Here is a 25,599-nt window from a genome sequence, read left to right as displayed (position 1 = left end):
TGTTTGTCGGCAAACTATTAAAATGTATTATTCAAAAGGATTCTTGGAATGAGGACAGAAGGGAAAATCAAATAGAAAGAAAATTGACCAGTTTGTCATCAGGCCGGCCTCTTGCTGTGATACAGTATTATATACACATTTGCTTCTAGCATTCAGTTCCTGTTCTATAAAGAACTGCTGATGTTATCATGATAAAGCAAACACAGAAATGTATTTAACTCTTTAGCTTGTTTGCTAATTAGCAGCCAAGAAGAACTCTGTACTAATGAGCTGGGTCCCATTGTGAGTGTGTCAACACTTGCTGGTTTGATCATTCTTTGAGCCAGGTAGCTACATCATTTCCATAAAAAATGTAATGTCGCAATATTCAACAGTCAACTGTATGATCACATGCAGTAACTGGTTGGCAGAATCCTGGAGATAGGTATGAATATTAATGTTATAAGCTTCATACTTTAATCAAAACAACAGGGAGAACAGACTTTAAGGGTAATTAGGAAAAAAAATGACTGAAAACTGATCCATCCCTGGCTTGCTTCAATATTACACAATGATCCAATATGTCAGCACATGGGATGTGCTTCACTTCAAGTGAGGATTCCAGGTCATGGGGTCAAGATTTTCAGAATGAGAAAGAGATCCCTGTCATTTGAGATATAGGAGGTAATTTTAATATAACTCGCCAGGTGAGAAACCCACGGGATCGGGTGGAACGCCGGTTTTACACCCCGCCCAATATTGACTTCAATGGAGAGTAAAATCAGGAATCCTGTATGTGGGGGCATAGCAGAGAGCATCAACCCTCTCTAAGGAACTGTCTACTTGGGGTGGAATCAGAACAGGTCACAGATCCATGGTTGCAAAGGCAAAAATAAGCACTAAAATCACTTTAATGTGCTTCTCTAATAAATATAGGTGAATGAACCAGCTGGTTCTCAATTCTCCAATTCTATTGTTTCAGCACCTATTCCCTTTGCACTGTCCTTATCCACCTGGAATTTAATATTTGAATGGACCAACAAAACAGTATGGGGGAGAAATTCGGTATCGCCCCGTTTGGGGTGCAATTATTGACCGGGCGCAAAGTTTAGCGTCTGGCACTAATTATCGTCTCTGACTGCAAACTTGGCTTCTATCGCCCCTGGAGGTGATTGGAGTGCTAAATCAGGCGCTACACACCTCTCAAGGCACTAACGTCGAGGAGCGAGGTGCTACCTCAGAGCACTGGCGAAGCTCATGTGATGTCAGTCAGCAATGGAACACAGACACACTGGCGCCGGCCAGTTCCTAAAGGGGAGGGTCGATCTTGCTCTCCATCCACACCTTGCTCATTGCAGCCTTGAATCTCGGCCTGGAGAGACCTGTACATCAAATCTGCTGGAAAGAACAATGGAGAGGCCCAGGGAAAGACCTCAGTGTGCAGCCCCCACAGTCTTCTAATTTGATGCAAGGAAGGTCAAATCAAAATGAACCTGCAAAGTGCTGGACAGTATCAAAAACTCCTTCACACAGCGTTAAATCTCTCCAAAAGTCTCTCTCTCAGAATGCATGGTGCAAAAATGTCAGCGACAAAAAAAGGCAGGAAGCGGTCGCCTTTAAATAGCGCTCCCCTAGTCCCTTCCCGACTGCAAAACGCTCCCCTCAAGCTGTCATTGCTAGCGGCAGGCGGATAAGCAGAGGGCGCCACTCAATATCTGGTCCGGGGCGTTGCACGCTCGACTGACGTCACGATCTGCAGGCGCAGGAGATCGTGGCGGTAGTGTTTAGCGCCGCTGCAAAATGTCTGGTCAATTTCGCGAGCGGCACAAACAGCGCCTCGCCTGGGCGCTAGTTGCTTTGCGCCCCATTAGCGCCCTCTTAGGGTGCTAACAGGAGGCGCAAAGCAACTGAATTTTTCCCCCTATATATATTAAGCCAGGCCAGTTCAAGGACACCTAATTTGGATTGCCTCCAGATTGTATCCTTTTGCGAACAGCAAAGATTCCAGTAGCAAGACCAGTTATTAAAAAAATTCCTATGTACATTTTTCTGTGCTGTACATCAATGCATTTGACATTTGCCAGATGTTTTTCCATCATGTTCATGTGCGAGCACCTACTAAGTCGCTCACTTGGACATTTTTAAATAGCCATGTCTCAGCTAGTTGAGGGGGGGGGAAAAAAATCCTAAAAATGATCAGGAATAACTTGATAACCGAGGGCTTTTTTGGCTGAAAAAGAGACGTCTCAGAGGGGACCTCATCAAGGCATACGAGATACTTAACAAGCTAGAGAAAGTAAACCCTGCAGCAATACGTTGATGTGCCAGGACAGTAGAACAAGGCGGCACTAGTCCAGAGTTGAGAAGAGAAAATTTAGGACAAGTGTGAGGAGGAGGTACTTCATTGCGCAGAAGGAGATTAACAGGTGAAACTTGTGGTCGAGTTCAAGACACTGGGCTCTGTTGTGAAAAGGGTGGAATGGGAAGATGTAGAGTTAGTATTCTGGCAGGACAAGATGAAAATGGGTCGACTTCCTCCCAAAGCTGCCATGTGATCATACCTATACTATACTTGAATTTTTTTTTGTGTAAACACTGACCAACACTAAAACAAATAAAATATAATTCCAGCTTCTTGGATCCTCTCACCTTTTGATTAAAATGCCCATTTGCCCATTTGTTGAATTTTTTCCACATAGGAACATCACTAACAATAAAGTAATGGATAGAATAGTGAGACTGAGTGAAATTATTTTTTTAACCCTGTAGTTGAGTAATCTTATTAAAATGGTAAGGTAAAGAAAAGTCAGCATGATAAAGCTAAAACTAATGAATCATTACTCTGATGACTAGTATGACGTGTCAGCTTGGCTCAGTTGGTAGCACTCTTGCCTTTAAGTCAGAAGACTAGATTCAGGCCCTACTCTAGGCCTTGAGCACATAATCTAGTTTGACACTTCAGTGAAATACTGAGGGTGTTCTGCATTGTCGGAGGTGCCGTCTTTCAGAGAAAACATTAAGCCAAAATGCTGTCTGCCTGTTTAGGTGGATGTAAAAGATCCCATGGTACTATTTGCAGAAGAGCAGGGAGTTCTCCTGGTATCTGGGCCTATATTCATCCATCAACCAAAAAAACAGATTAACTGGTCATTCATCTTATTTGCTGTTTGTGGGACTTGCTGTGTGCAAAATTGGCTGCTGCATTTGATCACCGAACAACAGTCAGCTTGGTGCAGTCAGTAAGCCACTAAAGTTGGTGCTTTCCGACTTTTATTTAATGTAGGCACATTTCCTTTTATTAAGAAATCCAGGTGAAGGGACTCCCAGGCCCAAAGCGTAGGAGAGAAGGTGAGGTAAATCGATGATTATGTGAGAACAAGGTTGGGGTTTTAAAAGCTTGTAGTTTATAGGAGAAAGTGAAGACTGGGGGAAGTAAAGGAGTTCCATAGTTTTGAGGAAGGAATAAGCTAGAGATGGAATCCTGTTTAAACTCTGTTGGCACAACATCAGTTTTACTTCTGTTCTGCATCCCCTCTTTTTCCACACTATCCATAAACACTATGGAGGGGGATAAGTTATGCAGCTAGATGACAAAATACAAGGTGGGCTTGGTGAACCAAGATGCCTTTTCTGGTTGCATGCCCTCTTTATGCTTGTGTGTTCACTATAGTTCCTCACTTTTAAGTTACCCGGTGGAAACAGAAGGTACTTGTTGCCATAATGACCACAAGCCACCTGTTGTCTAACTCCAACTCCAGCTGGAGTTATACAAAATGAACACATTTCCTGGGTGGTGATTAACAATAAATAAAGAATTTATCTCTGTCAGCCATTGAATGTAATACTTATTTAGTGAGCCACCTGATCAAATTACACATAAGTAATACTGTCACTGTATAAATATCAGATCCGTTGGATGCCCAATGGGTTTTTGGTTGATAGTATGGCTTCAATTAGAAAATACAGTCCTGTACTACTGCAGCCCTGCCTAAAAACTGGTCAGTAATGTTAGTGCCAAATGTCACCTTATCATTTTAAGGTTGTTGCCCTTTTAAAGGGTGGTGCATTCTCAATATGCCTTTATCTTGGGACATTTGTAACCAGAAAATCCTGTCCAATCATTGGTAGACAAAAATAAATAATTCTTCAATTCTTTCATCCAACGTCCAAATGCAAGCTTTATTTATGGAATTAAAAATGCCGCACCTTTAATTGGACATGTCGGCAAAATACTTAAGATGACCTTTAATGGTTATTCTGATTTTAGGAAGAAGAAGCAAAAATAGGCTGCCAATTCCTTCGGTTATTTTTTCCCGTAAGTGGCGATTATTTCAAATCGAAGACAAAATCCTTTCCTAAAAAATGAAATGACAACAGAACGCTCCAACTGCAGCTGTATAATCACCACCGTGGCAGCCAGGAGGCTGCCCTAGTCTTTAGCCCACAGTGTATTTTAGCAAGTTACAAAGTTGAAAATATTAAGCTGATTTTTGAGCATCAGCATTCATGGCATGCAGAATTATTTTAAAGACAGACCCAAACTAATTCCCTGATGTACTGTTAATTGTTTTCACCCTCATTGTCCATTTATAGATCCTTACCTACATTGCAAAACAAACATTCACACTAACTATTGTGATAAAATGGAAAGAAAACCCTATGGAACAAAGCAATTAATTAGTAGCTCACCTAATTATTAACAACACCTTGCATTTATATAGTACTTTTAAAGTAGTAAAACGTCCCAAAGCGTGACACAGGAACGTTATAAGACAAAATTAGACTTCGATTCATACAAACATGTTTACAACTTTTTTTTAAATTCGTTTTATGGGATGTGGGCATCGCTGGCAAGGCCAGCATTTATTGTCCATCACTAACTGCCCTCGAGAAGGTGGTGGTGAGTCGCCTTCTTGAACCGCTGCAGTCCGTGTGGTGAAGGTACTCCCACAGTGCTGTTAGGTAGGGAGTTCCAGGATTTTGACCCAGCGACGATGAAGGAACGGCGATATACTTCTAAGTCAGGATGGTGTGTGACTTGGAGGTGGTGGTGTTCCCATGCGCCTGCTGCCCTTGTCTTTCTAGGTGGAAGAGGTCGCGGGTTTAGGAGGTGCTGTCGAAGAAGCCTTGGTGAGTTGCTGCAGTGCATCTTGCAGATGATACACACTGCAGCCACGGTACGCCAGTGGTGGAGGGAATTAATGTTTAAGGTGGTGGATGGGGTGCCAATCAAGCGGGCTGCTTTGTCCTGGATGGTGTCAAGCTTCTTGAGTGTTGTTAGAGCTGCACTCATCCAGGCAAGTGGAGAGTATTCCATCACACTCCTTACTTGTGCCTTGTAGATGGTGGAAAGGCTTTAGGGAGTCAGGAGGTGAGACACTTGCCGCAGAATACCTAGCCTCTGACCTGCTCTTGTCACAGTATTTATGTGGCTGATCCAGTTAAGTTTCTGGTCAATGGTGACCCCCAGGATGTTTATGGTGGGAGATTCGGCGATGGTAATGCCGTTGAATGTCAAGGGGTGGTGGTTAGACTCTTTCTTGTTGGAGATAGTCATTGCCTGGCACTTCTGTGGCACGAATGTTACCTGCCACTTATCAGCCCAAGCCTGAACGTCGTCCAGGTCTTGTTGCATGCGGGCATGGACTGCTTCATTATCTGAGGAGTTGTGAATGGTACTGAACACTGCGCAGTCATCAGCGAACATCCCCATTTCTGACCTTCTGTTTGAGGGAAGGTCATTGATGAAGTAGCTAAAAATGGTTGGGCCTAGGACACTGCCCTGAGGAATTCCTGCAGCGATGTCCTGGGGCTGTGATGATTGACCTTCAACCACCACAACCATCTTCCTTTTTGCTAGGTATGACTCCAGCCAGTGGAGCGCTTTCCCCCCGATTCCCATTGACTTCAGTTTTACTCGGGCTCCTTGTTGCCACACTCAGTCAAATGCTGCCTTGATGTCAAGGGCAGTCACTCTCACCTCACCTCTGGAATTCAGCTCCTTTGTCCATGTTTGGACCAAAGCTGCAATGAGGTCGGGAGCCAAGTGGTCCTGGCGGAACCCAAACTGGGCATCAGTGAGCAGGCTATTGGTGAGTAAATGCCACTTGATAGCACTGTCGATGACACCTTCCATCACTTTGCTGATGATTGAGAGTAGACTGATGGGGCGGTAATTGGCCGGGTTGAATTTATCCTGCTTTTTGTTGATACGACAGACCTGGGCAGTTTTCCACATTGTCGGATAGATGCCAGTGTTGTAGCTGTACTGGAACAGCTTGGCTAGAGGCGCGGCTAGTTCCGGAGCACAACTGATGCAACATCTATGTCATTAATGAAATGTTCCAGTTAACTAGGGCGGGCTATTAATAAATACTTCACAGATGTAACCACAGTAAAAATGGTGAAAAGGTGGCATTTATGACTCTTGCATAGAGTGACTAAGATTGAAAATGTTGCAGGCAGACGTACCGATATATGGCTGACATCACTAGATTCACGGGTTACAACAATCCTGTGTAAATCTGACAGGTCACATTGTACTGTGTATATCTTACGAACAATGACAGACAGGAAGAGACCCTCTGGTCCATCTAGCCTGTCCCGCACAACTGCAATGCCTTGTGCATCACAATATATACACTCCCCACCCCACCCGAACAGGTGATATCCTGGGAGAGGCGAAAAACCAGATAAAAATCCAGGCCAATTTGGGAAGACAAATCTGGACAATTTCTCTCCGACCTCCTTAGGTGATTGAAACTAGTCCAGGAGATCACTCTGGCCCTGATTAATGTTATGCAGTAGCTACCTTTTGTCTGAGGTGATCCCTGCACCAGTCAGAAACAAATCAAGCTCTCGCCTAAAGGAAAATTCAGCGAATCGGCGTCCACTGCACGAGACGGCAGCCTATTCTCTGGGAAAAGAACCACCTCCTGACATCCAACCTCGATCTGACTTTATACAACTTAAAACTGTGACCCTTGGTCTTCCCTAATCTATTTAGTTGCAACAAGCTGTCTACATGAATACATGAATACAATTTATTCCCTTCATCATCTTATAAACCTCAATCAAATCACCCCCAAGTCTACGCTTCCCTAAAGTGCAGAGTCCTAGCTCTTTGAGCCTATCTTGATAACTAAGGTGGTTCAAACTGGGAATTAGTCTAGTGGTCCTCCTCTGCACCCTTTCTGACACATAATTCAACTGATTAGGCAATAATATATTCAAGTTCAATGGTTTTGTGGTTTTAAAAAATGATTAAGTTTGCGGTTCAATAAGATGTGACTTGAGATGAAATGTAATTTCTATCTATACGCAAATGCAAAAATTATGACGCCATAATTATATCTTCGTATGGAAAAGGTTCAAGCAAACTAGTCTCACAAAAGATTATAGCTAGAACTTCATTACCTGGATAGAGGGCACGGCTGATCATCCCAGGCATTATAATGAAAATCATGGGCAGCATTTTGAGGTAACTCGCCAGTATAGAGGCACCCTTCGCGTGGCTCAGATTCTTCGCCGATAGCGACCGTTGCACAATAACCTGAGAAATCAAAAGTATTTTCTATTGATGAATTTACAGATAGGAACATAGGAACAGGAGTGGGCCATTCAGCCCCTTGAGCCTGTTCCGCCATTCAATTAGATCATGGGTAAGCTGTACCTGAACTCCATCTACCTGCCATGGTTCCATAACCCTCAATACCCTTACCTAACAAAAATCTATCAATCTCAGTCTTGAAATTTTCAATTGACCCCCCCCCCCAACCCACCCACCCACACAGCCTCCACAGCTTTTTTTTTTGAGGGGGGGGGGGGGAAAGAGTTCCAGATTTCCACTACCCTTTATGTGAAGAAGCGCTTCCTGACATCACCCCTGAGTGGCCTAGTTCTAATTTTAATGTTCAGCCCCCTTGTTCTGGACTCCCCCACCAGAGGAAATAGTTTCTCTCTTATCGACCCCATTAACTCCTTTAATCATTTTAATCATCCCTTAAATCTCCATACTCAAGGGAATACAAGCCTCAATATGCAACCTTTTAGCACCAGTATCAGTCTGGTGAATCTGCGCTGCACCCCCTCCAAGCAGATGGTTCAATAGTACAGGTTCTGCACCATCTAACAACTGGTCTGCCTTCAGAAAATTCTACTTGTATTTTGGTGTTCAAAATTATGAAGGGTTTTGATAGAGTAGATAGGGAGAAACTGTTTCCACACCAGGAGGGTCAGGAACCAGAAGAGACAAATTTAAGGTAATTTGCAGAAAAGCCAAGGGGGAAGATGACGAGAAATATTTTTACGCAGCGAGTTGCTATGATCTGGAATGCACTGACTGAAAGGGTGGTGGAAGCAGATTCGATAGTAACTTTCAAAAGGGAATTGGATCTCTACTTGAAAAGGAAAATTTTGCAGAGCTATGGGGAAAGAGCAGGGGGAGTGGGGCTAATTGGTTAGTTCTTAGAGAGCCAGGACAGACACAATGGTCCGAATGGCCTCCTTCTGTGTTGTATTATTTGATGCTTTTAGGATACTTAAGAATAAATATTTTTCCATGAAGGGACTTTCCATTAAGGTCAAATTATTTTTAAATCCTTTGCTCCACCGGCGATATAAGGTGATTTCCCCCTTTTTGTCCTGTGGACTAGAATAAATGTTTAATTATGAAATTAATGACAGAGCCAATTAATTTGTGAAAAGGCTCTAATCTACTTACGGTTCCCGGTTTCAACATACACAAAAATTGTGGCAACATTACTTATGACCATTAGCAGATCTATAAAAATTAAATCACGTTCTTTAGAAAAGCAGAATGGTTTCCTCGGTTTCAAACTCGGTATTAAAAATCCTTATTGGCAGCAACATGATTGGGCCGCAACTGCACATGATGAGTCGTGACCTTATGTTTCTTTGATAATGAATGTATCATTAAAATAACATCCTGAAATTTATTAGAAATCTTAACTTGCTGCCCAGTTGTCCCGTGACTGCTCCACAGAGTCTAACTTGTGGTTCTCTCAATATCCATTCAACTCATCTCTTCAATGAAAACATTCATATGAAGAGAGGACAGCAACATTGTTTGGGCAATGACATTTTAGTAACTATAAGGCGCATTATTTGGAAAAACAATGTAGTTACATTTGAGAGCTCACTCTTGACCGGTTATTAAATCAAATAACTAAGGCCTTCTTTATTAACATATAAAACATAAATGTAGCCCAAAGGGCTGTGGATGCTGGGACAATTGGAGCTTTCAAGACTGAGGTCGATAGATTTTTAAGTAAGGGTATCAAGGGACATGGAGCAAAGGTGCGAAAATAGAGTTGAGATGCAGATCAGCCATGATCTAATTGAATGGCGGGGCATTGAATGGCCGCCTCCTGTTCCTAATGTTACGATGTTGGCATGAGGAATAACTCTCTGAAACTGCACAAAAGTATACTCAGGTTTGAACAAAAAGCACTCTGGATAGATAGAAGGAAAGAAAACACGACAAAAATAACTAGCATTTATATAGGTCTTCAGTGCAGAATATGTCATGGGGAGAGAAACTAGATAAAGAAATGGACACTGAGTTATTGTGGGAGACTGAGGCGAGGTGTCCGAAAGGTTGGTAGAAAAGATGGGTTTTGAGAAGGTTTCTAAAAGGTGGGCGGGCAGAAGGGTTTAGGGAGGGAGTTCCAGAAAGTAGGGTCGTGGTGGTGGATGGGTGTGCCACCAATGGTGGGGCAAAGGGAAAGTAGATGAACAAAAAGGGCTAAGCCGGAAGTGTACGGGAGGGGACGTAAAGACCTTTTAGTTATAAAACAAAACTTATGAACACAAAATTTCAGTCATAGAATAGGCTGGTGGAATGGTTTTATTGAGTGAGCTGTCATTTGCAGAAGAGATGATGATATGACACGTTTTGATTGACAGAAATAAAAGTTAAAATAAAATGCAGAGAATCCATACATATGATTAACACTGGAACGTTGCTACTCCCTATATCTACCAGGTTTGTTTGTAGAGTAGGCATACTTGAGAAAACAAGCTCAAGTACACAGACATCAAACCACCTTATTTCACATCAGTACAGCAGCACATACGCCAGATAAAAAGTGATCCCAGTGACTTTACCTTCCAAATCTTCCGACTAATCTATTCAAATGCTTCTTCTTTGTTACAGGGAGACAGATACGCACTTCCCTCAAAGCCACCGGCTAGGCCAACTACAAACACTCGGAATTTTCGGCCCCTGCACAGTGTTTCAAGGAGCCCCGATTTGAACAAAAGTAGAAGACTGATGTCCAAACCCATGGGCCTCCCGTGCTCAAGGTTGTCGCACAAAAATTACCGAAAGGTTACGCCACGCTTGTTGGTGTCGAAATTCCACGAGCAGAAGGGACTTGGCAGCATAGATTCGGCAGCAGGGCTGGGTTTGGCAGAGTCCAAACCATACAGTAACTGTGCACCTCAAGGAGGAATCTCCTCCGATCCAAACATGTCTTCAAGTAACACAACTACTCCTTTGGGACTCTCAATCTCCAAACTAGCAATATACAAGAACTTAAAAGTGAAGTTGCCAGCTAACAGAGTTGCACAAAGTTTAGAGTCCACCCAGAAAGCATTGACCAAGGGACCTATCTGAGCGATCAACCTCAGAACTAAACAATTAAGCTGTGGAGTTCGGGACAGATCAGAGTATTTAAAGTAATGCTGCTTTCGGCTCTATATATATCATGGGAAAATGAATGTGAGGTGAAGTATGTTTACATTACCTGATCTGTGCACCAATACCATGTTGCCAGTATGGTCAATCCAAAAGTCATGCCGGTCCATGGAAGATCTCCTGTCACCGGATCTCTGAAGAGATGCATGGCATCAGCTCTGGGGAGATGGCACGTTGTATTAGGAATAATCTTTGTTGGAACTGCCTTTAGGTATACACTTTCCAGGTTGTGGTACCCTCCGATCTTATTAAAAGCTACAGGAGTAATGTAAATAAGTTTTTTTAATAAATTAAAAAATATCACTACAATACAGCTGCTAAAATTATTTTTTTTTTTGCCTATTTTATCTAGAGAACCTGTGGATTTATTTCAGGGTTTTGCACAGTAGCCAGTCATGCTCTGTATCTTGTATTTGGTGATGCTTACGTGCAATAAATCTCTTCTTTCAAAATGACATGTTAACGTGCTGAATGTACGATCTATCTCCAAAACACTTGTCTCCAAATTTTTATCCACAAATAAATTGGCTCAAGAGTCTCCACATTTTTTTTCACTAATCTCTCATTTCTTGTCTGTTTAACCCTTGATTGACTGGGGAACTTTCATATTGTTAAAAAATAAGTTTGAAAAAAATGTTTTCAGACTTCGCCTTCCCTCCCAGCTTCTTTAGGAACAGGAGTAGGCCATTCAGCCCCTCGAGCCTGTTCTGCCACTCAGTTAGATCCTGACTGATCTGTACCTCAATTCCATTTACCCTCCTTTGCTCCGCCATATCCGTTAACACCCTTACCTAACAAAAATCTATCTAAGCCAAACTGCTTTTAAATCGACGTTCTGGTTGTAATATAAACACAGCCTAAGATTGCTTAATTGTGAGTTTGGGCCACTAATACAACAGAATAATTTTCTACAGATTCTAACCTTCAGAAAAACTCCAGGCTACTATTTGCATAGATAGCACTGTTGCCTCACAGCGCCAGGGACCCGGGTTCGAATCCGGCCTCGGGTGACTATCTGTGTGGAGTTTGCACATTCTCCCCGTGTTTGCGTGGGTTTCCTCCGGGTGCTCCGGTTTCCTCCCACAGTCCAAAGATGTGCGGGTTAGGTTGATTTGGCTATGATAAATTGACCCTTAGTGTTAGGGGGATTAAATACGTGGGGTTATGGGGATAGGGTGGGATATGTGTTGGTGTAGGGGTTACGGGGATCGGCTGGGATATGTGTCGGTGCAGGCTCGATGGGCCGAAATGGCCTCTATCTGCACTGTGGGGTTTCTGTAATTCTGTGATAATTGAACTCCTGACAAACACATTTTCATTACTGGCACACAAGGTGTCAGTGTGGGTGGATAGCAATTACTATTTTTCTCTATACTGGTGATGCACTTTCATAATCAGCTAAATTTCCTCCCAATACTGAATTTCCAGATGTTGCTTGTGTCATATAAGGAGTGGAAAAATCTGAACTATTCACTTTACCTGGACAAGGAAACTTGAACAATTTGCTCCCTTTGAGTGAGCCACGAAAGGGATCAGGTACTTTGCAAACTCGATTGTCATTAAGTTAACCTGTTTTTAAAAGTCAAACTAGGTGTGGTCAGTCCAGAATTATTAAAGGCCTCTCTTTCGTGTAAAATAAATCTCTTTTAAGAGATGTGTCCCCATGGATGTAGAAAAAGTAACCTAGCCGAGTGTCTGTGGCACACAAAGCATTCTGATTCACTGAAAATTCCCAGGAACCAATCAAAAAATATTTTGCCATACACCTCACTGTCTATGAACGCATCTCTGACAGAACTGTTCCTACGTCATTTCAATAGCCTTGTTGCTTGGTTACCAGATGTCCCGTTCACCCATCACCCCTGTGCTCGCTGACCTACTTTGATCATCATTTTAAAGATCTGAATTAATCACCCTGAAACCTAGAAACTCAGGGGAATACAAACCGATGACCCTGGTATCTGCACTGCCTCCCCCAATGCGCGGTCCATTCAAATTTTAAAGCATGCGCAGATTCTACAATGGAAAAGCCAGTGAGCAGCCTGCACGGGACCTTGCAGATAACTGCGCTGCCATGCAGCTTAGCAGGAACGTTGAAACAAACCCAATTTATGTAGCCTAGTCTCATAAGGGTTTGGATCGTTGGAGGGGAGGTCTGGTTTGGATCATTGGAGGGGAAGTCAGTATTATGTCCGTGTATAATTGAGACACGGACTGCAGGAGTTGATTATAACAAGTCTTTACTGAATGGAGACAACCTGGAAACTGAAACTACAGAAGCCTGCTAGGGCCTTTTATACAGGGGTGGTCACTGCCGGTACTGCAGTCTGAGACCAGTTATTCCCTTAAAGGTACATACACAACAATTCCTCCCCTTTTAGATAAACAGTACATAACATTCATTTAACAAGTAAATAATAACTAATTACAATTACGGTTGCTAGATACATTGGTTGAAGTTAAGCAATTATAAGTTCAGTCTTTGAGGAGGCTTACTGATTCTGTCTGGATAATGCCTCTTTGGGATATCAGGTTCTTCTGGCAAGGTTGAGTCGGGATCAATGTCGTCGTTTGGTTTGTCTGCTTCCAATATCACCAATTCTGCGGTAGATGCAATTGGTACTTCGGTTTCATCGTCAGGTGTATCAGATTGTGGTGTGGAGTTGACGTTTTCCAGTGACTCTAGAATCTGGTCAGCATGGCGTCTTACAATGCTCTCCCCAACGTCCACGGTATACATTAGAGGTCCTTGCCGTGTACAGATCGTTCCTGGCTGCCATTTCTCTGTGCGGTAGTCCCAGGCCAAAACTGGTTGACTATCTTAAAACTCCTGGTCGGCCTTTCATTCATATTCTGAAACTGCCTGTTCTCCACATCTCTTCTGACGTTTGGCTTAACCAAATCCAAGGGGCATCGTAGTCTTCGATTGAAGAACATCATGGCTGGAGTTTGGTTGGTAACCGCATGTGTCGCATTCCGGTAGGCAAACAAGAAGTTATCCACCTTGTGTTGTAGGGGTATATCTTCATTACACATTGCCTTGATAGCCTTCTTGAATGTTTGAACAAACCTCTCGGTCAATCCATTAGTGGCTGGATGATATGGGGCGGATGTGTAATGCTTAACACCATTGTTCTTTAAAAACCTCCGGAACTCTTCAGACACAAACTGTGGTCCATTGTCAGGGCAAATCTGTTCAGGCAGCCCATTCCTGGCGAATATGGTTCGTAAGACTGTGATAGTTTTTTCTGTGGCGGTTTTTATTACCTCTGGCCACTTTGAATGTGCATCCACCGCAATTAAAAACATCGAGTCCATAAAGGGACCAGCAAAATCAATGTGCATCCTTTGCCATAGAGATGACGGCCACTCCCATGGATGTAGAGGGGCTTGTGGTGGGGCGTTTTGGACCTTCTGGCATCCTGTACAGCTCTTGGTCATCTCTTCGATTTCTCTATCGATTCCCGGCCACCACACAAACGCTCTGGCTAAGTTCTTCATTTTTACCCCTCCCAGATGACCCTCATGAAGCTCATTGAGCACTCTATCCTTCAATTTAGGTGGAATTACTACTCTGGATCCACACATCAAGGTTCCTCTGCACACTGACAGCTGTTCTCTTCTCGGCGAGAATGCTGGCAGCAGTGGTTCGCCATGTGCTGGCCATCCCTTCACCGTTAAATCATAGACCCAGGAGAGTGTCAGGTCATTTCGTGTTTCCTTTTCTATGTTTGCATTCGTCACAGGGAGACATTCGACTATAGTCGAGTGGAATAACTCCACTGGATCCACTGCCAGTTCTTCTTCCACTGTCGGCAATGGTAGGCGCGACAATCCATCAGCATTCCCATGCTGTTTAGTTCCTTTGTACTCGATGTCATATTGGTGAGCCCCTAGGAAAAGGGACCACCTCTGTAGCCGTTGTGCCATCATCGGTACGCCCTTCTGAGGGTTGAAAATGGAGACGAGAGGTTGATGATCAGTTAGTGGAGTCAATTTCTGACCGTGCAGGTAGTGATTGAACTTCTTCACCCCCCACACCAGGCTGAGGGCCTCTCTGTCAATCTGGGCATAGTTACGCTCGGCTGAAGTTAATGAGCGTGACGCAAAAGCTATCGGCCTCTCTGAACCATCAAGGAATTTATGTGACAGTACCGCCCCAAAGCCGTAGGGAGACGCATCACACGCCAGTCTTATCGGTAGTGATGGGTTGTAGTGAGCCAATACTTCTCTTGAAGTGATTAGGTCCTTACTCTTCTGAAAGGCCCGCTTGCATTCATCGCGCCATTTCCATGCTACTCCCGTTCGTAGTAGGGCGTTCAGTGGATGCAGAATTGTGGACAAATTCGGCAAAAACTTATGTTAGTAATTCACCAATCCGAGGAATGACCTCAGTTGCGACACATTTTCAGGCGCTGGAGCCTTAACTACCGCTTCAATTTTGTCAGGGGACTTATGCAACCCCTCTTCATCAATCACGTGGCTACAATATGATATCTGTTTCTTAAAAAACTCGCACTTGGGGCGATTGGCTCGTAGCTCATATTCACGTAGTCTAGTGAGCACCTGCTCTAGGTTGGCAAGGTGTTCACTGTCATCTTCACCTGTCACTAGGATGTCGTCCAAGTAACACTGAGTCCCCGGAATCCCTTGCAGGACTTGTTCCATCGCTCTTTGCCATATCGCCGGAGCTGATGCTACTCTGAATACCAGTCGATTATACTGGTAAAGACCTTTGTGAGTGTTTATCGTGAGATACTTCCTAGAGGATTCTTCAACCTTCATCTGCAAATATGCTTGTGCTAGGTCAATTTTTGTAAAACGCTTCCCTCCAGATAGTGAGGCGAAGATATCTTCTATCCTTGGAAGAGGATATTGTACTGTGTGAAGGACTGGGTTCACCGTCACCTTGAAGTCCCCACAGATGCAAACCTTCCTTGGCTCCTCAGACTTATTGTTTAACGTTTTCTTCATGACAGGAACAATGGGTGTCGCCCACTCGCTCCAGTCTACCTTAGATAACACGCCTGCATTCTCCAGATTCTCCAGCTCTGCCTCGACGGCTGGGCGAATTGCATATGGTACCGGTCTTGCTTTGAAAAACTTGGGAATTGCATTCTCCTCTATTTTTATCGAGGCAGTTACGCCTTTAAGAGTGCCCAGTTCTTGTTGAAATACCTCTTTGGCGTCAGCTAAGATTGTTGACAATCGTCCAGGAGTGACATCATCATTCTTTTTACCAGCCACCGTCAGTGCCTGAATGGAGTGCCAGTCTAAACTTATCTTTCTGATCCATTCACGTCCCAATAACGGTGGTCCACCATCTTGCACAATGTAGAGATACAATTTCCATATTTTCTTGCCGTTGTATTCGACAGGCACCCTTATTTTTCCTCTGGGGTATACTTTTTGCCCCGTATATGTCCTCAAGACAATGGATGTCTCTCTCAAGGGTATGTGTGAGAATAGCAGCTCGTAGTCTCGTCGATTCATGACGGTTAGAGCTGATCCTGTATCCAATCCCATTTTGACTTGGGACCCTGCTATCGTGAGGGTGACCCAAATGGTTCGGTGATCCTCTTTTGCGATTACGTTGTGAAGTTTGAGACAGCTTAGTCTCTTGTTCCCGGATTCACTATCGCTCATCTGGTCTTCGGAACTACTGTCCGTCATCTTTTGTACTTTCCTGTACGGTTCCTTAGTAGCCTTTTTGTTGTCGTGGTCTTCTTCCCAGACCTGCAAACTCGTGCAATGTGTCCCATCTTTCCGCATTGCCTGCATATTTTGTCTTTGGACCAGCAGTCCTTCTGGTCATGGTTTGTTCTGCCGCAGCGATAACATTTTGCAAATCCCCGTGTCATTTCATGGGTGCCGTATTCCTGTGGCTTTTGTTGTATTTCTGCAGCTCCCCTTGCTGCTGCTTCGTACAATACTGCCACGCTGAAAGCCTTATCTAGCGTCAGCTCTTTCTCTGAGAGTAACCTCTTCTGGGTTCCTTCACTCAGGAGTCCACAGACAAATTTGTCCCGTAAGGTATCTGCCAGTCCTGCGCCGAACTGGTAGTGCTTTGATAGCTTGCGTAGTTCCGTAAGGTAATCAGCATTGCTCTCATTTTTATGCTGATTTCTCCTGTGGAATTTAAATCTTTCTGCTATCAGCAGCAGTGTAGGATTTAGGTGTTCCTGTAGGATAGCAACAATTTCGTTAAAACTCTTCGCCTTCGGTTTGGCTGGAGTAATCAGGTCCCGCAATAGGCCGTACGTTCTTGCGCCCATTAAATTTAGCAATACCGATGCCTTTTTCTCATCGGCTATTTCGTTTGCCTCGCAATATTCCTCAACTCTTTCCACATAGGTGGTCCAGTCTTCTATTGCATTATCGAAGGCAGTGATAGCGCCAGTCTTTGGCATCTTGAAAATCTAAGATGGCGCCTCCTGCACTTTTCCTTCTTCCCCGCCGAGTTAAGATGGCGCCTCCTGCGCTTTCCCACCGCTGCCGCTGCTGCAACGCTGTTGCTGGCGATTATATTTATTTTACTATCCTGTAATGGCGACGCCCTATGGTCTTCGCACCTCCCCAATCGCTGCTGCCAACGCCGCTCTCCGCGGTATTTTTATTTTTCTATCGCACTTCAATATTTGCTCCGTTAATTGAAGAACCGTTCCCGTCGTGGAGCGGACCCTCTGGGACACTTCCCTCCCTCTTCTTAGGTCCGAACGCTGCCCAGCTTCAGGCCGCGCCCTGAGTGCTCCACCCTCTCTCTCTTTGCTTCCCGACTCGCTGCCCGGCCCCGTTGCAGAGCCACCCGATCGAGCTCTAGCCCGCCGCAGCCCAGGAAGGATCAGTGCACTACCTGCCACCAGCCCGATTAGCTGGGAAACCACAGACTGGAGAACCAAGCCTGGCTCTCGACAGTCTCTCCTGCAATTTTTCAATTCGATGATTTGGAGGGCGGTTGCCCACGGTCGACGCCCATTTCTCGAGTTTCTTTGGATTATTTTTTTTTTCTTTCTTCTGGCTCCGACCTTCAATAATGTCGTCTGAGGTGCTGCCGAGTTGCAGGTAAGTTCGTTTCTTACTCGTCGCCAGTATTATATCCGTGTATAATTGAGACACGGACTGCAGGAGTTGATTATAACAAGTCTTTACTGAATGGAGACAACCTGGAAACTGAAACTACAGAAGCCTGCTAGGGCCTTTTATACAGGGGTGGTCACTGCCGGTACTGCAGTCTGAGACCAGTTATTCCCTTAAAGGTACATACACAACAGTCAGGGTCTGGATCGTTGGAGGGGAGGTCGGGGGGCGGTCGGAGATCGGAGGCCTCGTGAAGGGTCGGGGTGGCCGATCATGGGGGTTGGCATGGTAGGAACGCTGGATCCAGCAGGTAAGTGGAAAGGCACGTAACTCCTGGATTCAGCAGTCCTCACCTTCCTTTAGCAGGCGGGTTCCCCGAGGCCTGGGAAACCCGCCCGCCCACAGTTAAATTTAAAATGGTGGATCACCAAGAGGCACGCAGCTTCATTATAATATTTAAAGTCCCAACCCGTCCCCTGCGAGCGGGTTGGCTGCCTGTCCCGTGTCCGTTAAAACCGGAGGTGCGGGGGTTGGGATTAAAATTTTTGACTGTTTAATCTCCCAACCCACCTGTTTTTTGGGGTTCAAATCCCCCCCCCACCCGTTTTTTGGGGTTAAAATCCCCCCCCCCCAGGGCTCAGCCTCATGGCTCTTCTCTGCACTGCCTCTAGTGCTTGAATGTTTCTCTTGCTTCTCGGCGACCAGAACTGGATGTAGTATTCAAGGTGAGGTCTAACCAGAGCACTGTACAGTTTTATTACTACCTCCTGACGTGTATTCTACTCTTTTAGCTAAACATTCTATTGACTTTGTTGATCGATGCTCCTGGGTTTCGCTCAGTTTCATCTTTAGCTATTTCAACACCATCCTTGGGGATAATTCTAACTTTAAAAAAAAATTCTTTCAACACTTCTGTTTATTAGTTCTAAAAATATCGGCCACGGGGGAAAAAATTGTTGTTTGGCTGACAAGTCAAGAATCATCCATTCGGGTAATGGAGTCTGCTCGCTTTCCAATTGGCGGGACGCCGCGAGGATGGACCTGTCGGGCGACCAATGGCATGAGTGTAGGGGCGGGGTGATTGGAGGCAAGAGGTCGTGTGATGACACCTCCAGAATTGGCAACATTTAACCGGATCAGGAATGGGAAGGAGGCAGTAAGTTTTCCTCACTGTTTTCGGGGGAACTACCTACACCCGCCCCCACCACCCCCCACCCCGCCTCTGGCCACCCACCACCCCATTTCTACTTGGTGAAGCCAGTGAAATGTCCCCTCCGCACCCCTGCCCCCACGTGTCATGGAAACAGTTTGCCAGCTATACCTGCAATGGTTAGTATCACAGTTCCGATAATCATGACAACTGTCTGAAGAGTGTCTGTGTAGATAACTGCTGCCAGGCCACCTGAAACCAGATCAGAAAGGAATGAAAATAAGGCATTTCAGTCATTCACTTCTATCAACCCATACCATGATCATGATGGCATTTTAATATGTAGATAGAATGTCCCAGCCAACGCGGTTTCAGCTTTTTTCACATAACACTTAAATGATCCCTCGTTTGTGTGCAAAGAAGTTAACACGCGATATTTAGATTTATAAATATAACCTATACAAGGGAGGGGAGGAATCAAAAGCAGTAGTGATATTAACATGACCTCACTTGTAAAATTAAAACAGGATGCACAGCAAGTCAATCCGTATCAGATTACATTCCAACAGTGACGACACTTCAAAAGTACTTAATTGGCTGTAAAGCGCTTTGGCACAGCCTGAGGTTGTGAAAGGCGCTATAGAAATGCAAGTCTTTCTTTTTGAAGGAGGAAAATATGATAACGTTTTAGGTTTGATGGAAAAATCTACTTTTCCCCTCTGATGTTGATAACACAAGTGGTAAACTGCAACACATACAATGGTAATGGGAGTTTAAAAGAGAGTCCATGTGCTGTTTCCTACTGGTCAACCCTTGCAATGACAGCCTCCGACTGTAATACACAAGCATCTGTGCAGCCCCACAACAATGCCAAAAGTGCAGAGCACTGAAACATCAACCTGTTCAAAGGATACATTCCCCCTTGAAGTTAAAGGCAGTTTCTTTGAAGTTAATCTTAGAATCACACAGCACAGGAGGAGGCCATTCGGCCCATCGTTCCTGTGCTGGCTCTTTGAAAGAGCGATCCAATTAGTCCCACTCCCCTACTCTTTCCCCATAGCCCTTGTAAATGTTTCCATCTCAAGTATATATTCAATATCTTTGGCAAACAGAATAAACAATTCCTGAGCAACAGGAAGGGAGCAATAAACTGATTTTAGTTATAACAACAGAAAATGCTGGAAATACTCAACAGGCCAGGGCAGCATCCGTGGAGAGAGAAACAGAGTCAACGTTTCGGGTCGATGACCTTTTAGAACGAAAGGTCATCGACCTGAAACATTGACTCTGTTTCTCTCTCCACGGATGCTGCCCTGCCCTGCTGAGTTTTTCCAGCGTTTTCTGTTGTTATTTCGGATTTCCAGCATCCGCAGTATTTTGCTATCGTATAACTGATTTTAGTGTTGGCTGAATGGAAACGTGCATTTTCGAAAGAGAAGATCAGAACTGGAACCTGTTTCTGCACGTTTGTAGGAAAGGTTATCAGGTTAAACAAGCATAGAATGCTACATTGGGTAGCTACAACATAGTGGTAAATGTTTGCGCTTACCTATGCAAAGAATGTTAGGGAATAGAACACCTCCCTGCTTAAGTCACCCAATGTTAGCACCAAGCACTTCCAAGTCTGTGATAGCACAGGCAGCCGCAGAATAAAGTTTCATCAACTGTGTCACGACAAAGTGCCTTATCCCCGACTTCAGAAAAGTATTGCACCAATTTGGCATTTTCTATTTCCTGTATCAGATGTCCTTGTGTTTTGAGTGAGATTATCAGTTGAGCTACAGTTTTGTGTTGCAAGATCATAAAAATTAGGTTGAGATTACCCAATTTAATTTACCGTTCAGCCAAGTGAGTGGAGATTTTCAGAGTCAGTCTGGGCTGGAGTTGATCACAGATCATAGAGCGGAATGGACTATGTGCTAACCCACCAAACCAGCAGATCCCCATGCAACATATTTCCTAACTCTTTACTAACCACATACATACCAACCATCAGCAGTTCTCAAATTCCAATCAGCGTGCCAGCATTTGCTGACAAAAATTGGCACAGATTGGGCCCCTCTCCCCTCAGTCATTTCCTACACGGGCCTGACTGCTAATAGATCAAAGCGGGCTCCTCTTAAGTCCTTCTTAGCGCTAATGTCAGTGATTCCAGTCTTTGTATATTGTAGACGGGAAGTAGTTACATCAAACCCATGTAACTATTTGCTCCACATGTCAGTCTTGAGGCATCAATTTTTGGGGGCCCACGTCAATTTTTTCAGAGCTGTTGGCTAGTTTTCTAGGGTGGCGTGTGTGCAAGGCAGCTATTTTCTTTTGTTACAAAACAGGACAAACCCTGGTGAGTGCTAGTCTTTCTATTCAGAACGACACAGCCAATTACTTGAAAGCATTTCTAATCCTTTTATTTAATTATAACAAACAACACAGGCAGATATATTGTCAGCTGTCACCAAGGCCATCTAGAATTGCATGCCCTGACTAGTTTGGTCAGTGTAACAGGTTACCTCATCTGGTATGGCTGGCCTTAACTGTGCCTTAAACCTAAAGGAGCTGAATAGTTTTATCTTTTACTATTCTGGATAGGTTTTTTTTCTTTTTCTACCTAGGAACAGGAGTAGCCCACTCAGCCCCTCGAGCCTGCTCTGCCATTCTACTAGACTGATTTGCACCTCAACTCCATTTAACTGCCTTTGCTCCATTTCCCTTGATACCCTTATCCAACAAAAGTCTATCTATCTCAATCTTGAAAGCTCCAATTGTCCCAGCATCCACATCTCTTTGGAGAAGGGCTCCAGATTTCAATAATTTAATGTCTCTCTTACCTGTGATGGTAGAGAATTTTTATAAATGAATTAAACAATTAATGCTGTGTCAGCCTAGATTTTGTGCTCAAGTCTCTGGAGTGAGTCTTGAACACACAACCTTCTGACTCAGTGACAAGACTGCTACCACAGCTACGTAGAGGTAACAGAAGTAGTTGTTGAGGGTTTGCATTATTCATCGATGCATTGTCTTGGGAAAAAGAGTCAGCCTGCAGACCTGAATATAATATCACGATGGAACAATGATATGCAACTTTGCCCGGTTCTTGATTACAATGGTCAGATTGTTTATACATTTTGGCATTGAGATTATCTTAGATTTCGGTGTATTTACAATATATACATCTGGCCTTTAAAAAAAAAACACAATTGCCCTCCCCTTTTCCTTTATTCAGGTTTTCCCAGCCCACACGCCAACCCAGCTGAGTTACAGACTTACAGCTCATTCCCAGCTCTCTGCTTATGCTGCTTTAAATAATTTTGCTGTATGGTGGAGCGACACTCTCTCTCTCTCTGATCCTTCCCTCCCTCTCTCTGTATCAAGAAGCACCCCTCCCAACAGGATTGCATTGTAAGACTTTGATTGCCATGTGAGATGTGTTTGCCAAATAATAATCGTGGCTACACGCGAAAATAACCCAATTGGTTGTGATATGTTTTAGGATATCCTGAGGATGTGATGAGTTGCTAAATAAATACAAGTTTTTTCTTCCTAATTGCTAAAAATTTTAAGATTACAGAAAAGCCATTGCCATAATGAAGAAGGAAGGAAGGAACTTTCATTTATAAAACTCCTTTCACAACCTCAAGACGCCCCAAAGCGCTTGACAGCCAATGAGTTACTTTTTGAAGTGTAGGCCGCAAATTTGCCAGCGCTCAGAGGGCGGGTTTGGAGGCGGGTCTGCTGGTAAAATAGCAAAGATTGACAACGGGTAGGAAACCCGCTGTCAACCCGCCTCCACGCTGTAGTGATCAATAGCATGTCATTCTATAGTGGGCACTAGGTGGAGCTGTGTAGAGCTGTATATAGCTGTATGTTTAAGACTACATTACCCATGAGGCACTAGGCTACCCAGAAGGCAACAGTCAAGATGGCAGCCTGCACACAGGAGCACACATGGAAGCCTCTACAGATACTGTACCTAGAGAACGTGTACTGAATAAATAACTAGCTAGAAGCTAGCTGTGTTCATAATAAGAATGTCTAGTTATTAATGAACATAACACACGCGAGTCTCCCAGGTGTCGGGTCTGTCAGCGGAGAACTGACCCGACACCAAGCGGCGGGGGATACCATTCAGCTTGTTAAATGGCTTGTTAAGAGCCAATTTAAGACTATTTTGAGGCTTACTTCTAATTTTACGTTCTCCCCCATGAGTTACCCGCTGTTCGGGGAACACGCCAGCTCAACCTGGAGTGTTTTGAGTCTGCTCTGATGTTTCTTATAAGCTGACAGCTGCAGAAGTGGTGTAAAGGATGCCATGTTGCAGATGGTGAGTTTCAGAGCTCAGTAACTGTTGGTTACTGCATTTTTAATACATAGAGATTTCTTTAGCTTACAAGTTTTTAGATCCAACTGTATGTCCCGTGCCACCTCATTGGAACAACCTCTCTCACCATTGACAGATCGCTTCTGTCATCTCACCAGCAGCTGCCATCTATTGCAGCAACATTGGTGTGCTTGAAAAAAATCAGACCTTGGTCCTCCGAAACCTTCCATGATCAGCCCCAACACCAACATCACCAGGCACACCAACAACATCACCAACCTTCTCCACCATCACCTGATGCTGCACTGGACACAGGGCATCAGCCCCTGACAACATTGCTGCCCAGGAGGCCAGCGATGGCATCACCATGGCCAGATTTACTTCATTTGACGCTGGCACCATCCCACACCAGCATCGTGAAGCATCCCTTTAATGTCCAAGCCATTCCATGCACACTCATCACTACAGTGGGGGGCCGGGGGAGGGGGGGGGAGGAAGAGGGAAATTGTGTCTCAACGTTCACTGGAACTCAGTAAGAAACTTTTCAAGGTACGCACAGATCTGTCCAATAAGGGGCAGTGTTGGAAAAATAGATTTCACTGTATGACAACACATTAACAGAAACTTCATGGACATTGGCTAAACCTCTCAAGTGCCCACCCTTGTGTGTTGTTAGTTGGTATGCTTGCAGTAGGATGAGGGTGAGTGTGAGGGGTGGCTAGTGAGATGGGGAAGTGATAAAGTAGATAGAGAGGGATGGGTGGAGTTGCAACGTAATTTGGTGTGAGTAAGGATGTGCAGGAGAAGGGTATGGAAGACAGAGTGATGGGGATGTGTTGAGTGTGGCTTTGCAGTAACGTTTCGTGATCCACTGAGATCATTGAAAGGTTGGCGCCACTGCAGCCAGGGACTCCTGACGACATCCCTGCTTTTGCCCTACTGTGCAATGTGCAACCAGGCTGCGTTGGTGTCCTGGGGAGGTCTCTTCCGCCCTTGGAAGGGAAGAGAACCTCCCTGCGTGCTGACACACCCTCCATAAGCATATGGAGGGAGTCATTGGAGAGCCTGGGTGCAAGCGTCCACCTTTGTGCAGTGTTTGTCAGTGTTTGCAGCACCTCAATGCTGTCAAACACTGACAGAACAACTGTCAAACTCCATGTGGCCGTGGTCCCGTTAAGGAAACCGGCTGATGACACGTCATCAAATAACGTCATCGGACCCGCTTCCTGTTAATTGTCCGGGAAGCCTGCAGGGCGGGCTTAACAAGGCCAATCAAGGGAAAATCCCTTTGATAGAGCGGCTGCAGCCGGGAGTGGGACCGGAACCAGGAAACCAGCTCACACACCACCGTCCCACCTTCTCTATTAAATTCACGGCCGTAGTTGCCACTGAAATGTAGGAAATGCAGTTATGTGATAATGACCAGATAATCTGTTTTTTTAGTGATGTTGGTTGAGGGAAAAATTTTGGCCAGGACACCAGGGAGAATTCCCCGCTTTTCTTCAAATAGTAAAAGAAAAGAAAGAAAAACTTGCATTTATATAGCGCCTTTCATGACCACCGGACATCTCAAAGTGCTTTACAGTTAATGAAGTACTTCTGAAGTGGAGTCACTGTTGTAATGTGGGGAACTGAGTACTGTGGGATCTTTTACGTCCAGCTGAGAGGGCAAACGGGGCCTCGGTTTAATGTCTCATCTGAAAGACGGCAGTGCAGCACTCCCTCAGTACTGCACTGGGATCGCCAGCCTAGATTTTGTGCTCTAATCACGGGAGAGGAACTTGAACCCACAACCTTCTGACTCAGAGGTGAGAGTGCTACTGACTGAGCCACGGCTGAAAGTCACTACCAATGTCACTGTGAAAAGTGAAATAAAAGTTAGCAAATTATAAAAGCTTGTTTCTAACTTTATTACGGCTTAGTCATTGGTGTCAACTATTATTTTAATTGTAAACAGTTCACTTGGTCGACAACAACCATTGCCACATCTAAAATGATCAAAGCCTCAATCAAACTGGGTGTCACACTATAGTTAACCCTCCCCTTCTTGTATAGATAATATGAAGACATGCTACGCTGTCTCTATTAGCAGGCTAAATGGTACATTCTGGTTAATCATCCCTCTGCATCTGACTGGCTCTAAGCTCAAAATGAGAGAGGTTTCTCCCACTAGGTCAGTTTTCTTCCCATATCGTGCTAACCTGATTGACTAGGTGTGTTTCTTTGTTCTTGCTCCTAGCTGGAAAGGAAGCCAGCAATTAACCGTGTCTGTTAGCCATGTTTTACGCTATCTGAATGTGCTATTAAAAATGTTATCGCTACTTGAGCTGAATGTTGGTTTTTTGGGTGGATGAAAAT

General features: G+C 44.4%; 2 protein-coding genes across 3 annotated transcripts in view; one reads left to right on the top strand and one right to left on the bottom strand.

Annotated features, from left to right (window-relative positions):
* The window catches only part of LOC147110505 (uncharacterized), a 41,363-nt gene extending 30,110 nt beyond the window's left edge, over positions 1-11,253 (top strand). The window contains exon 5 of the mRNA XM_086000534.1: positions 10,157-11,253. Within this exon, the coding sequence (XP_085856660.1) occupies positions 10,157-10,618 (462 nt within the window). The 3' untranslated portion in view covers positions 10,619-11,253. The remainder of the gene's footprint in view (positions 1-10,156) is intronic.
* The window catches only part of LOC147110504 (sodium/mannose cotransporter SLC5A10-like), a 161,185-nt gene that overhangs the window by 73,738 nt on the left and 61,848 nt on the right, over positions 1-25,599 (bottom strand). For both annotated transcript variants that reach the window (XM_086000535.1, XM_086000537.1), the window contains 3 exons: positions 19,098-19,178; positions 10,749-10,954; positions 7,396-7,531 (listed from right to left, as the gene is read on the bottom strand). In XM_086000535.1, the coding sequence (XP_085856661.1) occupies positions 7,396-7,531; positions 10,749-10,954; positions 19,098-19,178 (423 nt within the window). The remainder of the gene's footprint in view (positions 1-7,395; positions 7,532-10,748; positions 10,955-19,097; positions 19,179-25,599) is intronic.

The sequence above is a fragment of the Somniosus microcephalus genome, chromosome 11, assembly GCF_052327205.1.
Source record: "Somniosus microcephalus isolate GS21.2 chromosome 11, FLI_Smic_1.0, whole genome shotgun sequence".
Taxonomy (NCBI): Eukaryota; Metazoa; Chordata; class Chondrichthyes; order Squaliformes; family Somniosidae; genus Somniosus; species Somniosus microcephalus.
Note: the sequence above shows the minus strand (reverse complement) of the source record. Positions and strands in the feature narration are given on the sequence as shown.